We start from the raw sequence: 17,569 nt of genomic DNA on the forward strand, positions 1-17,569 counted from the left end.
CACTGTTAGATAAGGGCTTTTACAGTAATTTACTGGCAAATAAATCCTCTGGATTTATATTCACAAAGAATCTTTAGGCAACAGAAAATGAATGGGGAAAAAATATAAGCAGCCAAAGAATACATAGCCTATAAGGGGACTGCAAAACCCAGGGCTGCTCCAAAATGTAGGCCACCTTTGCTCACCATCACAGCTCTCTTCACGACAACACAGACATAGGTTGGTTCCTTAAAACAGGTGTTTAATTCTAGGCTATCAGCTCTTCTGGCTTACGCTGTGAGAACTGTATTCATAAATGAACATAGTACAAACACATCAGCAGATTATACAATACATAGTCTAAATGTAAACGAGATACAAAATTACACTTTTAATACATTAAGCAAGTGAAACTAATACCTCGTTGGCTGCTTGTTATGAAAAAAGGGCATTGAGTCCTTAGTTTTATGAAAATCCTCTTTACCATCAGCTTGACTTAAGACAGCAATGATTTTAAACTGAAATGCAACTTAGCAGAGCCCATTGAGGCGTCCGCTCATCATCAGTCCATAGAGGGGCGACTCGGTAGTTCTAAAGTAATGCGTTCATGCGTCTTATGTTTTAAAGAGCAACAAATGAATTTACATCACAATTACATTTTAAATTGTACCTCAAATTATTACATGAAATTATGGATTTATTTATGAATTATTGAACGAATGCATAGAATGTTTATACAACCAACAATAGAGGGAATGCATTAACGTCACTTTCCCGCCGGAACACGCCCCCCTCAGCTGGACTGAGTGGCATAAGAGCTGCTGCGTGACTGGATTTAATAGGGGAAACTGCGGAAACGCAAGTAAAACAAACGATTATCAGTTTAAACTAAAGATTGGACTCAATATAGTGTTCCTTACAACTTACTAAAGAACCAGTGATCCATGGATATTAACATGCAGCCAGGAATCATGTTTCCTGACATTTATATGTGCCTGATTTCGACACCAGGGTAATACACACAGCAAATTTGCCTGTGAACGCTTTATATAAATACAATATAGGCAGGTCTAAATCCAGGTGATCACTTATATCAATGTTATATATATCATCATATCGTCTAGACTTAAAACTTGTATAGTTTTTTGTCAGTGTTTATTTAAAAATGTCAAATTATACAGAATATACAGTGGTAAATATTTGATTGATGAGTTGTCACTGCAATATATAACAATACAATATATAGAGAATGATTTTACCACTAAATTCAGCATATTGACACAAAAATTATAACTGCAAATCCACCTTTCGCTGCCTGGAGTCCAGTTGTTTCTATGAATTGCAGCGATCTATTTGCTTCTCTGTTCTGTAGCTTTCGGCAGTCTGTAAAAATATACCTCATATTTCTTGTCAAATCTAGTTGTACAGTCAGTCTCAAAGCTCTTTCCCATTTTAGACGCGTTTTGTGTGTTTTTCCGCAGCATTCACGCTGAAAACCAATGCTGCCCCTCAGTCTTTTTGCCACTTGTCGGTAACCGCAGTCACTCCGGCCAACGGTGACGTCACGTGCATTCCCTCTATTGACTACACCGAACAATGAAACACAGGGCTTAAATAACAAGGAGAACTAATGAGATAATAAACAGAACAGGTGAACGGACTCAGTAGCAGATGGAAATAACTAGGAAACCAGATAAAATCATGACAGGGAGACCGAACAGAACTAAATCAAAACACACTGAACAAAACCATAAACACGAGAATTTTTGTTCTTGCCTTATTAAAGTTATAAATTGTGAAGTATCATTTTTGAGGTTTTTGTTTGTGGGTTAATAAATGGTCTTTGCTCATGACTGTATATTGTCAGATTAGGAAATGTTTGGAAAAGAGTGACCCATGATTCTCTCTCTTTTATTCTTTGCACTGTGCTCACTAATAGACATATGCTGTCATGTTGCCCTGCAGGCCGCTCTATATGATTAATGAGCTGTGTTTATTAAAACACAGCTCCATCAGTCAGCACACAGCTCCATGTACCAGTCATTTTAAAGACTGAACAAAACCATGTCAAAGGCTGTATAAATGCTACTAGTATAGAAATGAGGTGATGAATGTCAAATAATGATGATCTGTTCAAACATTTGAATTCCGTTCCAACATCTGGCTCAATTATTCACTTTTTTCCAAATTCAGTTCCTCTAGGAGACATAATCATCTGGATTTACTTCTTAATACAATTGGAATTATTCGCATGTGTGCCTCTGTATCTTGTATCTTAATTCTATGAAAATGAAATCTGTCGATACAGATCCTCTTTCTATTATGAGCAGATTAAAAGTTACAGTTTTACTTTGGCACAGACAGAAGAGAGAGGAGGACACACACACAGACTGAGGTATTTATAGCTCTTGTGCTTTTGGTATGATGTTTGGAGTCTCTACTCAGGGGAACAGAGACACAGACTGCACTGCTGTACTGTTAACCTACAGCAATATAGCAAGAACAAACCCCATCAGCACTAGTCATTATAATTATTATTATTATTACCAATAATTAAACATGCTTTGTCAGATTATGAATGCTTTTAGCACTCTGCAAAAAGAACAAGAATATTAAAAGTGTGTTTGTGGAAACACTGATTCGTTTTATCCCTATCAACACATACTTTCTGGCAGACTACAAACCTTGTGTCATTACCATGAGTAGATTTAGAGAAGCACTGAACAGATAAGTGTTAGAGCTCAGTAAAGAGACACAGATAGTCATTCTGATACTGAACCCATGAGCTCCACAGTCAAATGGGGATTTTGTTAACATGTCAGGACTCATCTTTAGTTTGTCACCATAATGTTCTATTGGTGTCATCATCATGGACTTTTAGTTCGTTTTCATTCTCATCATGTGTTCTTTTGTTCAGGTTTCCCGCTCCTCATTTGTGTTCAATGGTTTGAGCTGTGTTCTATTAATTATCCTTGTTTGTGTTTGCTATACAAGTTTATCCCTCACATTCATTCTCTGTTTGATCTACGTTGCATTTAGTGTGTGATGACCTTCCTGTCTGATTATAATTTTTTTATCATCATTATTAAACTTCGTATAGAAACTTTATTCTTCACCTTTGTCTGCCTTCCAGCAGCCACCCGTGACAGTCCTACAAGACAACATGCCACATTCATTTGTCTCACCCTCAGACAACATGCCCACTGACCATCGTAGAGCTAGCTAAAGTGCATGTTGCTTTTTTTTACACTGTAAAAAGTTTGTAAATTGTAAGATTAAAGAGCTGTTTCTACCTGATCTAATCGTTGAGTTTAGTGTAACCAATGTATTAAAATTGATTCAGTGATGTTAAATAATATAGTTAATTTAGACGTTAATACATTTTTAGATTAAGATTTTTTTTTCAGTGTAGTTCCAAAAAGTCCTGGGCGATAGTTGCTACAATTAACGTTTCTAAGCATGAATTAATCATTGGATTTGGGTGAAGTTTGACAGGTTCATGATATTTTAATTATTTAAAGCAATAAAATGTTTGTTTTTAAGAAATTCAAATTCATTCTATACATTTTGAATTAGTTGGGTTGAATTAGTCCTTGAATTTCACTCTAGATAAAATTAAAAATGAACACAATTGGAGAGAAAATAAAGCCTAAATTTTCTCACCATGTCTTACACAAACAAACAAACAAGCAAAACAACTTACAAAGAGTTTACAAGGTTTGAACCCTCATAATTTTTGGTAAAAGTAGGCAGAAGCAGCTCAATAGAGGCTGTCTGACATGGTGACCATACGATGTGTGAGTGTGTAACAGTGTTTTCTTCTCTCCTGTAAGCACAGTAATAACCAACCTTTTACACTATCCTTAAAGAGCCAGTGTGTGTGTGTGTGTGTGTGTGTGTGTGTGTGTGTGTGTGTGTGTGTGTGTGTGTGTGTGTGTGTGTGTGTGTGTGTGTGTGTGTGTGTGTGTGTGTGTGTGTGTGTGTGTGTGTATGTGTGTGTGTGTGTGTGTGCATTGGATGGCTGCGCTGGGAAATTGAGATTGCAGACAATGAATAATTCAGCCAGACAGTTTCCTCACCTTATACAGGAGATACTCATAAATGTAATGTATACCTATTCACATAAACGCAAACAAGCACACCGGCACGTACTGTACATGTACGGTAATGCTGAACATTATAAATGGATCGCTCATGAAAGCATCTATTGGGAAAAATGTCACCTGTTCCAAAAACAAACAAACAGTAGAGATAGAGCTAACGGAATGAATTAATGCTCTTAACCTTATTGATTTGAAAACAAATTACAGGTAAGTGTGTGTGTGTGTGTGTGTGTGTGTGTGTGTGTGTGTGTGTGTGTGTGTGTGTGTGTGTGTGTGTGTGTGTTAAATAAGTTAAACATTGCTTCATGGAATGTTCGCACACTGCTGGACCTTGCTGAAACTCCTGACAGGCCCCATCGCAGGACAGCACTGGTGGCCCTGGAGCTCGCAAAATATAACATCGACATAGCAGCTCTCAGCGAGACCAGACTACATGGGGAGGACTCCCTTGCAGAGGTTGGTGCTGGGTACACCTTCTTCTGGAAGGGGGTCCCTAAAGGCACTCGCCGTAACCATGGAGTTGGCTTTGCTGTAAAGTCTAAACTGCTGCAGCGCATTTCGGAATCCCCCATTGGCATCAATGAAAGACTGATGACATGGCGCATTCCCCTGGCAAAGGAACGCTTTGCCACTCTCATCAGTGCATACGCTCCAACTCTTGATGCCGAACACAACATCAAAGAGGATTTCTACAGAGCTCTTCATGCCATCTTACAGAAAACCCCAGCTACGGACAGGCTCATACTCATGGGAGATTTCAATGCTAGAGTGGGCACGGAGCACCGGGTATGGAATAAAGTCATTGGCCAGAATGGTGTGGGGAAAATGAACCACAACGGGCTCAGACTCCTCTCCCTCTGTGCAGAGCACCAGCTGGTCATTACTAACACCGTCTTCCAGATGAAGAACAGGCTTAAGACCACCTGGCAGCACCCCCGCTCAAAACACTGGCATCTTCTTGACTATGTGATTGTCCGTCAAAAGGACAGACAAGAGGTCCTTACGACCCGTGTTATGCGCGGAGCTGAGTGCTGGACTGACCACCTCATGGTCAGATCCAAACTACTCATGAGCATTCAACCCCGTGGCCCGAGGATGGCTCCAAACAAGAAACTCAACTGTACAGCGCTGAATAGCCTTACCACCAAAGATAACCTCCGACGGCTACTTGCTGAAAACCTCAACAAGATCCCAGAGGAATCAACCGACTGGCCAGCACTGCGCCAGGCTATTCATAGCGCAGCCACAGAGGCGCTAGGCCAATCAAGGAAACACCACCAGGACTGGTTTGACTGTAACTCAGCTGAGATACAGTCACTCCTAAAAACCAAACATGAGGCCCACAAAGCTCTCCTGTCCTGCCCTGGATCTCCCACCCTTAAAACCTCCTTCATTGCTGCAAGAACAGCAACCCAGCGAGCCCTCAGGACTATGGAGGACACCTGGTGGGTGCAAAAGGCGCGAGAAATCCAGAACCTGGCAGACTGCAACAACAGTCATGGCTTTTACGATGCCATAAAAGCATTGTACGGCCCCAGGAAGCGGGTGATTGCCCCAATCCGATCAGCTGACGGCGCCATCCTCTTTAAGGACCGCCACGAGATTCTTGCCCGTTGGGCAAATCATTTTGACAGTCTCCTCAACCACGTCAACCCTGTCGACCCACATATTCTGGATAATCTCCCAGACCTGCCACCTACCATGCACCTGGACACCCCACCCCTTTACTCAGAACTCCGGCAAGCTATTGCAGGGCTGAAGAACAACAAAAGCGCTGGACCCGATGGAATCCCTGCAGAGGTTTTTAAATACGGAGGATACCTCCTCACGCGTCGCCTGCACCTCCTGATCCAAAACATCTGGGAACATGGGACCCTCCCACAGGACTGGAAGGATGCTAACATCGTGGTAATTTACAAGCAGAAAGGAGACCGTGCAGTCTGCGGCAACAGCCGTGGGATATCTCTCCTCTCCATCGCAGGGAAAGTCCTGGCCAAGATCATGCTCAGCAGACTGGTTGATCACATCTCGGAAGCTGTGCTTCCGGAAACTCAGTGTGGCTTCCGGAAGACCAGATCCACGACAGACATGGTTTTTGTCTTGAGGCAGCTGTTGGAGAAGAGCCGAGAACATCACAAAGACCTTTACGTTGTCTTCATCGACCTCAGCAAAGCTTTTGACACCATCAACCGTGAACTGCTCTGGAAACACCTCTCCAAACTTGGGGTACCACCCAAGTTTCTCCGCATCCTACAGCAACTGCATGACGGGATGCAAGCCAGAGTGCTCACTGGAGAACTCCAGTCAGAGTCCTTCGAGGTAAATGTTGGGGTGAAGCAAGGCTGTGTCTTGGCTCCGGTGCTCTTTAACATCCTCCTCTCTGCCATCACCTGCCTCTTCCACCGTGTCATGGGACATGAAGACGGTGTCCATGTGGAATACCGACTTGACAGAAGCCTCTTCAACATACGTCGGCTCCAAGCCCGCACAAAGACAAAGACCAGCCAAATCTGTGAGCTTCAGTATGCTGATGACTGTGCCGTCTTAGCTCACAGCCCAGACTCTATGCAGCACGCCCTCAACACAATATCCCGTCTGTACCAATCCTTTGGCCTACAGGTCAACATTAAAAAAACTGAGGTCATGTCCCATCTCACTACCTCCGCCCCCACACCCCCCAGTTTTCACATAAACGGTGTTCCACTTAAAAAGTGGACCACTTTACCTACCTCGGCTCCACTTTGTCCTCATTCTGCTCCTTGGACAAAGAAATACACACCCGGATAAATAAAGCCTCATCATCTTTTGGACGCCTACGCAACAGGGTTTTTGAAAACCGTAACCTGAAGGTCAGTACCAAGGTTGCTGTTTACAATGCGGTATGTGTCTCTACTCTGCTCTACGGGGCAGAGTCATGGACCCCATACCGCCAGCACATCATCAACCTAGAGGCCTTCCATATTCGCTGCCTACAGAAGATCCTCAGGTTGTCCTGGGAAGACCGAATCCCCCATACAGTCATCCTCAGCAACACTGACTCAATCTGTATGGAAGCAGCTGTTGCCAAAAAAACATCTGCGCTGGATAGGGCACACCATACGCATGCCTGAACACCGATTGCCCCGTCAAGTCCTCTACAGTCAACTAATGGGCGCAAAGCGGTCCACTGGAGGGCAAATGCAGCGCTTTAAGGACTACACCAGGGACATCCTAAAGAGAGCGAACATTCCCCCCACGCAGCTTGAATCACTGGCACTCGACAGACCTGCCTGGCATGTCACCTGTGCAACTGTAATCTCTCAAATACATCAAACCAACCAAGACCGACGATCCGAGAGGCGCATCAAGAGACACCAGTGGGCAGCTGGTACCCCCCTGGTGTCTGGTTTCCCCTGCTCCATCTGCGGACGAGTGTGCGGCTCAAGGATCGGACTCAACGCCCACGAGAAGTGGCACCAGCGGCAAGGTCGCTAAACCCACCCCCACCCCCTGGAGCAAGCGTCATCATCGTACACGATGGACAGCTAAGAGAGAAGAGAGAGTCAAGCCCTTTCTCATGTTACTTGCTGCTCTTCTCACCATCAAATGACCAGCAGGCTTGCATGCAAGTGTTTAAATCCACTTGATTTGTTTTTGTTAATCTGCATTTCTCACCATCAAAAGGCACTTTGTTTTCCTTTACTCCATGTAGTTCTGAGAGCTGAGGTGTATGTTTTGATTTTCTCAGACGCATCAAGGTGAGTTCTCACACTCTTTCAGTCTCTCTCTCTCTCTCTCACACACACACACACACACACACGTGTTTCTCCCAGCCCAGTTTCTCATTGTGCAGCGCCCATGGAGGTTGGTCATGCTGACAATGAGGTCAATCATCTCCGTAAAAAACAGATTGAACACAGAATCCATGTTCTGGACCCCTGCGATGGCTTAGCGCGTCGGCCCTGGAGTCACGCCTCTGGCAGGCTGAAGAAAGGGAGTTGTCTCCGCGTTGGTGGAAAACCACACTTCGCCGTTTCTCCCAATCCACCCAGATCCAGGATCCTCTGCACAATGAGAAACTGGGCCGGGGTGGACTCCACAGATCTCCGTGCCTACATGGGGCTACTGATTTTAGCCGGCGTCTACAGGGATCTCATCGGGGGAAGCTTGTCCTCTCTACGGCGAGCTGGTCTCTGCAGCTTGTTGACAAAACGCAGAGCTCTGCTGATTTCATGGAATCTTGAGAGGGACATGGTGGCTCTAAAAATCGCAGGACCACTGCGATCATCCCACAGGGAATGTGTGGACTCCCCTTTGGACATGTAGAAGCCGGCCAGAATCACAGTTTCTCATTGTTCAGCGCCCATTGAGGTTGGTCATGCTGACAATGAGGTCAATCATCTCCGTGAAAAACAGATTGAACACAGAATCCATGTTCTGGACCCCTGCGATGGCATAGCGCGTCGGCCCTGGAGTCACGCCTCTGGCAGGCTGAAGAAAGGGAGTTGTCTCCGCGTTGGTGGAAAACCACACTTCGCCGTTTCTCCCAATCCACCCAGATCCAGGATCCTCCGAATCCTCCTCGCCTTCATTGGAAGCTAGAGAGGATGATGAGGCTGCCACATCCAAATCAGGATCTGACTCTCCTGAGTCTGTGGTGTCAGAGGGAGAAGACTCGCTGGAGAGCTCAGGCTGCATAATCATCTCTAAAACTTCACTACAAGTCAAGCCCTTTCTCATTTTACTTGCTGCTCTTCTCACCATCAAATGACCAGCAGGCTTGCATGCAAGTGTTTAAATCCACTTGGTTTGTTTTTGTTTAGTCTGCATTTCTCATCATCAAAAGGCACTTTGTTTTCGTTTACTCCATGTAGTTCTGAGAGCTGAGGTGTATGTTTTGATTTTCTCAGACGCATCAAGGTGAGTTCTCACACTCTCTCTCTCTCTCTCACACACACACACACACACACACACACACACACACACACACACACACACACACACACACACACACACACACACACATTAATATGCTATTATACTCCATATAACCATGTAAAAGCCCAGAAACTAAGCTTTTTTTCTACACTTGGCTATCTAAAGGGTTAATGGTTCCATCTGGTTATCAACAGTAAAAATGACAAATTTGACCTCTTCCCAACAGGGAAAACCACCAACAATCAAAAATGCATGATTATATGGTGACATGGCTTTGCAATCAAAAAATGTGGTTATAATGGGTCAATGGGGCAAAAACAGCCACCAACAGTAAATGAGGGAGAAAAAGTTAAAATCTGATTCTGCACAAAAACTAACAATGCATCAAAACCAATGTTGTTTCTAATCTTTGACTTGTCCAAGACTGTGATAAAAGGTTAAAAAAAAATCCAGTCCACAATCACATTTTATATTGAAAATAAGTCATTTTGTGTGTTTTTTTTCACAAATCAGTGACATCATTTATGAATTTGGCAATTAAAGAGTTAAAATCCTGAATTAAAAAAAAAATTTAGTAGTTTTGATCAGGACTGAGGTTAATTAATAGATTTATGCAAAAAAAATTGAAAAAAATATTTATCTGATACATTTTTACAGCAGTTTAAAGTAGTGGCTGTTTTCAGCCACTAACATAACGAAAGGGTAGTGAATTTGCCCACACTGTACTGTTGAGTTTTTGAAAATTTTCAAAGCATTTTTCCAAAATATGTGTAAAAATGAGATTTGTCACCAAAAATCATTCCATTTGCTGAAACACGGAAAAGTTATGCCCAAATTAAGACTCAAAAATACCCCATAGTGGCTGAAAACAGCCACAACAGCACATAAGGGTTAAAAGTGAATAATTTTGAATGTTACATGACATCCAGTATCAAAAAGAAACACGTTTCTGGTTTAACTGATAAGACATTTCCCAATGCGCCATAAAGGGACAATCTGTCACTCACATGAGATAGCAGCAAAAGCAAACCACAACCATCCAATGATCCAATCAATTCTTAATGGACAAAAAGCCCCACCCAACATTTTATCTTGTTCAAGAAGCTGTTACAAATGGATATACATACATATGCATTACAATAGAACTTCCGTTAGGATAAGATCCTGCTCATCGTTCACAGTTTAATGCATTCACAGTAGAAGCCACTAAAATCCCAATAAAAAATAAAGAGTAGGTCCAGAACGTGCTGTGTCTCAGCGAGAGGAGAGCAGCCTCATTTACACCTCAGAGAGAGAACTGAATTTATATGTGGTCTCTAGGGTGGACACCAGTGTAATGACTTGTCAATTAGTTCTTATGATATCTAAGAGGCATTTAGAAAAGAGTTGACAGATTTTGTTGACAATAAAGTAAGGTCTAGAAACAGTAACTCAAAGTTCCCCCTGGGACATAACTATGAAGCCAGGGAGTTTAATGGTGAAGGGATGTCAGATAAATTGCAGGTGCTTTTTATGCTGCTAGCATTATGATTGACAGGACTATATGAATGAAATGTAGCACTGCAGTTAGAAACTATTAAAAAGACTCTAAAACTGCTACTGAATTTTTAAAGGGTATTATTGATATATGATGGCTCTAATGCATTATACCCTGTTTGGATAGTGCACTATTACAAGATTACACTTTCAATTGTGAGTGAATGTAATAGTTGTGGTTAAGAGACTTTGCACAAGGAATGAGGTTTGCCCAGACTGAACTAAGCAGATAAAGTCTCCAATTATAGTTCTTTAGAGAATCAACTTTTGAGAGATGGGGAGAATACAAGAAGTGTATAGAATATTGAGATGAAGAAGAATATTGAGTTGAATATATTATTGAATGAGAGAATTCTCAGCGGGTGGACAGGGGGCCTGTTTGTTCTGTTGTAAGGAAGCTTAGTTGTACAAGAGATTCGTTATGCTAGATGCTGAAGAAATTATCTTGGGTTGGGGACTTTTTCAGCATTTACTCTAAAAACAGATTCCGACCTGAAATGTTATAATGTAAAATAATGTATTAATTAATATTATCTCCAGGCACTCATCAATTCATTTTGTCCAATGTAGAGGACATTAGTTTTGTTTTTTTCTCTCAGAGCATAAATGCCCTATGTATCCTGATGAATACTCTCTCCTTTGTTTTTGTTTTGTTTTTTTAATTGGCTGACTCGACAGTTTACAAAAAATTATATATGAATAGAGGAACCAGCAATATTTTATTTTGCAACAATTGTTTGTTTGATTTGCCAATAGAATGGTATTCATTGACGTCTCAGACGGAACACGCCCCTTCAGCCGAAGGCAAAAGAGCTGCTGCATGACTGGATTTAATAGGAGAAACTGCGAAAACGTGAGTAAAACAAACGATTATCAATTTAAACTAAAGATTGGAATCAATGTAGTGTTCTTTACAACTTACCAAAGATCTAGTGATCCATGGATATTGACATGCAGCCAGGAATCGTGTTTCCTGACATTTATATGTGCCTGATTTCGACGCCGGGGAAATAAATAAAGCAAATTTGCCTGTGAATGCTTTATATAATTACAGTATAGGTCTAAATCCAGGTGATCACTCATATCAATGTTATATATATCATCATATTGTCCAGCCCTAAAACTTGTGTAGTTTTTTTATCAGTGTTTATTTACAAACATCCAATTATGCAGAATATAAGATGATAAATATTTAATTGATCAGCTGTCAATACAATATATAACAATACAATATATAGGATATGATTTTACCCCAAATTCAGCATACTGACACAAAATGATAACTGCACATCCACCTTTGCTGCCTGGAGTCCGGTTGTTTCAGTGGATTGCAGCCATCCATTTGCTTTCGGCAGTCTTTAAAAATATACCTCATATTTCTTGTCAAATCTAGTTGTGCAGTCTTTCCCATTTTAGATATGTTTTGTGTGTTTTTCGCGGCATTCAGGCTGAAAACCAATGCTGCCGGCTCAGTCATTTTGACACTCAGTAGGCGTGACCGCAGTCACTCTGGCCGACGGTGACGTCAAGCGCATACCCTCTATAACATGCCAGGTAAATTAACATGGCAAGAAAATGGCCCCTGTCACACAGAGTCTTTACTGGTAAATTACTGTGTGAATAAGGCCTTTTCAAAAAATACTGGTATATCAGGTCTATGCTATGATACCATTTGTTAACAAAGCATGAGACTACCTGTATGAACTTGTACAAGGTCAGGATGCTCAGTAGCGGTTTTTGGCACGGACGAACAGGGCAGCCGCCCAGGGCGGCATTTTTTCATGACACATGGGGGGTGGCCCGAGCAATTAAAAAAAAAAAAAATCCTCTGCGCTGCGAAGCGGTTTTCTATTATCTATCATTTCACTGTGTGGGGAATTGGCAAACTGGCGCCTCCCTGCAGCTGCAGGCGCCCATGCTTGCTGAGAAGGTGCCGTGCACAGAAGCTGTGTGGGAAGGGGAAAGGGGAGGGGGGAGCGTGGGGGACAGTTCACCTCTGGACCTCTCACAAATGGAACGGACATGGGGGGATCCACTGTATAGAGCAATGTACTCTAATGGAATTAGTGTGCTAAACTCAGTCACACCTCGACTTTCTTCCAAATAACGCACATTTCATTCATAATATTATAAATACAGGCCTACAGTTCCTGCACATTTTTGTTTTTCTGAATTGTGTGAAATGGCTAATAAAAATATGTAATACAAAACGATTATGTGGTCACCAAGATGAATTGGTTTAGTCTTGACTTCTGGTCGTGACTCGTGAGTGACAATGTTGGGGGGGGGGGGGGGGGGGGGAATCTGCAACTATGTTCTGTCTGTATGATTACAGTATCAATGTCATGAATGAAGGGCTAATGTTAATTGGTGGGTATAACTCTTACGTTTGTAAGCCTTTTTGCTATGATGCTTGCTATGCTTATACAATTCGGTTTTAACTCAACAAACACAAGATCTAATTTCACCATAATGTTGTGCTTTGCAACAAACTGTTACAAGTTCAGTTATTATTTATTTTCATCAGTTGGGTTCACGTTAGGCCTGTAATTAGCCAACGGAATTTTCAAATCTGTAGGTAGTTTCAAAGACGAACATTTGCTATTTATTTGCTACAACTCTATTTCGTGACAAAGTATAGTTTAACAAGTCATAACTAAAAGTGTGCCATGCATAGAATTCGAGGCAGTAACCAAGGGGCTAACGGTTTGTGTGATGAAGGATTTGTGCTATTTAGAATATTTAATCTATATTTTATTTTTGTATTTTATTCTTAAAATTTATGTAATTGTTGCTCTCTGCTCTTGCAAATTTTTTATATATCTGATTGTATATTTATGTATATAGTGTATTTTTATTTAAGTTCTGATAACTTATATACTGTCATATTTTGTGCAAAATAGTGTTCATTGGAGGCTCGAAGGAGGTCTCGCCCAGGGTGTAATTCAATGTAGAACAGCCAATGAGGATGCTCTAACGTAAGAAGACTGCTTTGGACCGATTATAAAGCTCAGATGCAATATACAGTAATTTCTGCTGCTTTTTAATTGTTTTTCAGTGTAAACATGTGCAAGTTGTATGTCTTTGCCCATTGTGCCGAATCTCAATCAAGATCACCACATTTTTCAAAATGCGTCTTTTCCATTCATCAGTTATGGCTCCGCAGGTGGATACTATTGGATAATATTAAGCTTTTGTTTTTAAGAGCAAAAACAGATTCTGTGTGATAAGCCTGTCACTAAAGTCTAAAAAAAAGGTAGATGAAGACAACAGCGCAGCGTTTAAAGGATATTTCAGATGAGTGACATCACAGAGCTTAACGGTATTTTGGAGCAGATGAATGGTCCCTTAACAGTAAAAAGGCATTACACATTTGCTTGTGTGAACAGCACATTTGTGTATTTACCGAAAAAGTAAATACACAATCACAATTTTCTTATAGAGGAAATAAAAAAGAATCCTCAGTGCATATGCTTTTCACTATAAGAGACTGCACATAATGCGCTGCACTGAAGCGCACACACATACAGTATGTTACTCGGACACAGAAAGTGGAGATATCGCTTACTAACCACACACAGAAACATTCAGGAGCACAAAAACTTAACGCCGCCCTGCGACTTTTAGCTTTAGATAATAGCTTTGCTATTGAATCACTACATTATATTTCTCAGCAAAAAGGGGGTTACGCAATTTTAAGTTGTTAATAGAGAGAGAGAGACGCTGAAAAGGCGCAGGTACATTTCTCTCATCTCTCTCTATAATTAATTCCAATAAATGCTACAATTCATTCATTCAAATAAATGTAATCTTATGCGCTACTTTATTCTCTCGATCTAACAAGCTGTAAAACAACCATCAATTGTACCCTTCCAGTCAAATATTGCGCTGCAAACATCAATAACAACTTTAAGTTGTCAATGTTGAGAAATGACCATGTTATAAGCAAGATAATCCACGGCTAGCTGTGCATGAAACGATTTGAATGCATTACGCAAAAGCATCACCAAATGGAATTTCAAAAATTATTGTTTTTAACCTGTTTCACTTCCTGTCTGTCATTGGTCAGCCAACAGATAGCCTAGATCCGAGAGATCTCAGAGAATGACAGTTTAAATTGGAAATTGAATTTTCAGGTCTACGCTCAAAAAGTGAATAAATGGATTATAAATACAGCGTAAATATAATTAAGTACCAGAAATCCCCTAAAAATACATTAAATAAAAAGCATACTCGAACTAAAATATAGTACATTCATTTAATTGAAAAAAAAAAAACATCTATCATTTTTGACTGACACGCAAAGAGCACCAGAGTTAAACTGAGGTTATTTTAACCAAAACATAATGTACAGAGTAACATTTAGTAAAGTCAGACCACAGACTTTCTCAAGTTCATTGAACTACTATAAACATGTAGAGCTCACACACTCACCGTCCTTGCGGTGATAGGTGATCTCCACTTTGCGTTCTTCCGAGCCCAGGAGAGCCTGTGCTACCTGCGCAATAGCATGCCGCTTGGTCAGCTGTCCATGCAGGAAGTCACAGGTGCACGGCTTCTGCATGACGTCCGGCCGGGAAAACCCGGTCATCTCACAGAAGGCATCATTGCAGTAGATGATGGCACAGTTCTGGACACGTGCATTTGCTATGACAAATCTCTTGTCTGTAGAAATGGGCAGAAAAGAGTTATTGGGATAAATAAAGCATGTAAAGGGAGCTGAGGTGAAAGGATATAGTAAACCATTCTTAAAGCTTTTATAAAAGTGTTACTTATACTGCCTTATAGGAGCACTTGTGCTTTTGGCAGTGTATACTTTTAGATTAGAAAATATAGGAAAATTTTCACAAAATTTGTAAATTAAATTTGTAAAGTTTGTAAATTTGAGTAATTAGGCCGAATTTTATGACGTTGCAATGTGATTCTTGACAAACTGCTATTCTGTTATTCGAACTAATGAGGAAATTAGCACAAACAACAGAGTTTTTTTTTAGCATTTGTACACAACTAATATAAACTTGCCATCCATGCAGGATGGAAATAAACCTCACTGCATCAAGAAAACATAAAAGTAGAACAATTTAAAGGAATATACAGGGTTCACTATGTTAATCTCAATCAACAGAATTGTTGGCATAATGCTGGTTACATATTCTATGTCCTTTTGTTTAAAAAAAAACTAAAATCGGAATTACAGCGAGCCCCTTACTGTAAATTAGAAGTGAATAGGTCTAATTCGTACAAAGAAAACTTACCGTTTCAAAAGTATAGACACAATATGCATTGTTGGCATGATTTTAGTGTGAAAACACAATTGTTTATTAAGTTTTTTCCCTGTAAAAGAATGTCTAATTTTCCCAAATGTATCACCATTACAATGCAATCCTAAAACCCTGAAATGAGTGTAAAGATTATTTAAACAGATTTACAGATCAAATTGTATGAATAACAAGATTAAATAAGTGTTTCTGACATTTCTTTTAAATTCTCAACAAAAAAATGTTTGTGGTAAATCTGGCAATCAACACTTACTGAGATTACCTGAACCCAGAATATTCCTCATATGGCCATGTCAACAAATGTACAGACTCACAAAACGGTCTCAAGCTAACAGCTAGCGCCTATTTTTAGTCAAAAGAAAACCTTTATGCTTGGTTGTGTCCTCCATGTTGTATACCAGAAACGGTCCTTCTATAACAGTTTTGTTTGAGAAAAACAGCAGAGACAGTAACACATGGAAGAGTAAGATTTTGGCAGTGGACAACTCAACTGAGTGCCTGTGGTAGTGCGAGTAAACATTAACACTCTAACACATCACAAACGGTTAATTTTTCAAATGCTGACATGGTGTTAGCCGAACACTGAACAACATTAATTTACAGTTTCCTCCCTATAACGTCTAATGGAGAAAGACTCCAAACACTATCCAAAATCTATTGCGCTGTTAACCACTTAACTAATCAATGTTTATATCAATGGCAAACGATAACAGTACAGCACTAATAAATCAAAGTATCCATTTCTAAGTTTGGACATCGGAGAAATGATTAAACAAGTTGTAGGCTACTGTAAGTGCGACTAGGTAAATTCTCACTATTTAGAGGTCACTCTCATAAAACCGCGACTGAATCGCCCCACATGCAGCTTTTAGTGTTGCAATGAAGTAAACAAAGATTTCTGGAACATCTGGAAGATGACACTCACTTTGACCCTCGAATTTGCGTATAATAATCCCGAGAAATGTGTTCTGTGGCGCGACGTGACCTCGTCGCACGGGCATGATTGACGGCTGGCTGTGCGCGAGATACGCTCGATCGCGCGCCCCTTTGAATCCTTTGAATGAGCTTCACGAGCGCAGCGCGAGGAAACGCGTCTCTTTGGGGATCATTCCGGCGACGTCATCTCCTTCTTTCCACCGCTAGATTGTCGCTTTCCGTTATTCATTCCCGTTTTGGTCTTCGCCGTTAGTCGTTGTTTAAAACGAAAGACGAGAAAGCGAGGCGCTCTGCTTTGAGCAGCATCTCAATCGAACTGAAACCCACCAATGTGACGAACGGCCACAAACTGACAGCAGTGACGTCTGTCTCTCCTCGAGGGGCCCTCGCGCGACACTGCAAGAAGGAGATGCGCGAGGAAACGGTATCTGTGTTGCGCGAGAGAAGCCCTGGAGGAGGGCACAGTTCACACGGATCGCTATCCGCAAACCACGTCAAACACAACACGTAGGATTTCCATGACAGTGAACTTAAGAGCGGCTGCGACTAAATTAGACAGGTCAATTACAGTGTGCTTTAGATCTATTAATTAAAGAGTGTTTATGCATAAAAGGCGATGGCAAAACTTTAACGTAGCCTACCAAACAATAGTAGGCCTAATAGTAAAAGGATTCGGCCTTTCAAAGTGCTTATTCGTATGTGTGGCAAATTTGGGACTGTCCGTGGTGCTGGAAAAACTATTGAAATGATATCAATCTCGACAGCGTTCTTCCTATAAAAAGTTAAAAATAAACTTACAGAAACAGAGGAAGATTTCAC

General features: G+C 41.0%; 1 protein-coding gene across 11 annotated transcripts in view; it reads right to left on the bottom strand.

The window, feature by feature from the left end:
- The window catches only part of kcnh7a (potassium channel, voltage gated eag related subfamily H, member 7a), a 129,800-nt gene extending 112,589 nt beyond the window's left edge, over positions 1-17,211 (bottom strand). For 4 of the 11 annotated variants that reach the window (XR_013193055.1, XM_077199478.1, XM_077199473.1 and 1 more), the window contains exons 1-2: positions 16,740-17,170; positions 14,970-15,200 (exon numbers count right to left, since the gene is read on the bottom strand). Coding sequence is in view for 10 of the 11 variants with exons in the window: in XM_077199478.1 (XP_077055593.1) it covers positions 14,970-15,200; positions 16,740-16,815 (307 nt within the window). In the remaining variant the exon portion in view is untranslated. Of the gene's footprint in view, positions 1-14,969; positions 15,201-16,739 lie in introns of all 11 variants that reach the window. The other 7 variants (XM_077199476.1, XM_077199472.1, XM_077199471.1 and 4 more) reach the window with 5 other exon arrangements.
- Positions 17,212-17,569: the final 358 nt, after the last annotated feature.

Source organism: Siphateles boraxobius, unplaced genomic scaffold (assembly GCF_051911475.1).
Source record: "Siphateles boraxobius isolate OS27281-9 unplaced genomic scaffold, OSU_SipBor_1 41, whole genome shotgun sequence".
NCBI classification, from domain to species: domain Eukaryota; kingdom Metazoa; phylum Chordata; class Actinopteri; order Cypriniformes; family Leuciscidae; genus Siphateles; species Siphateles boraxobius.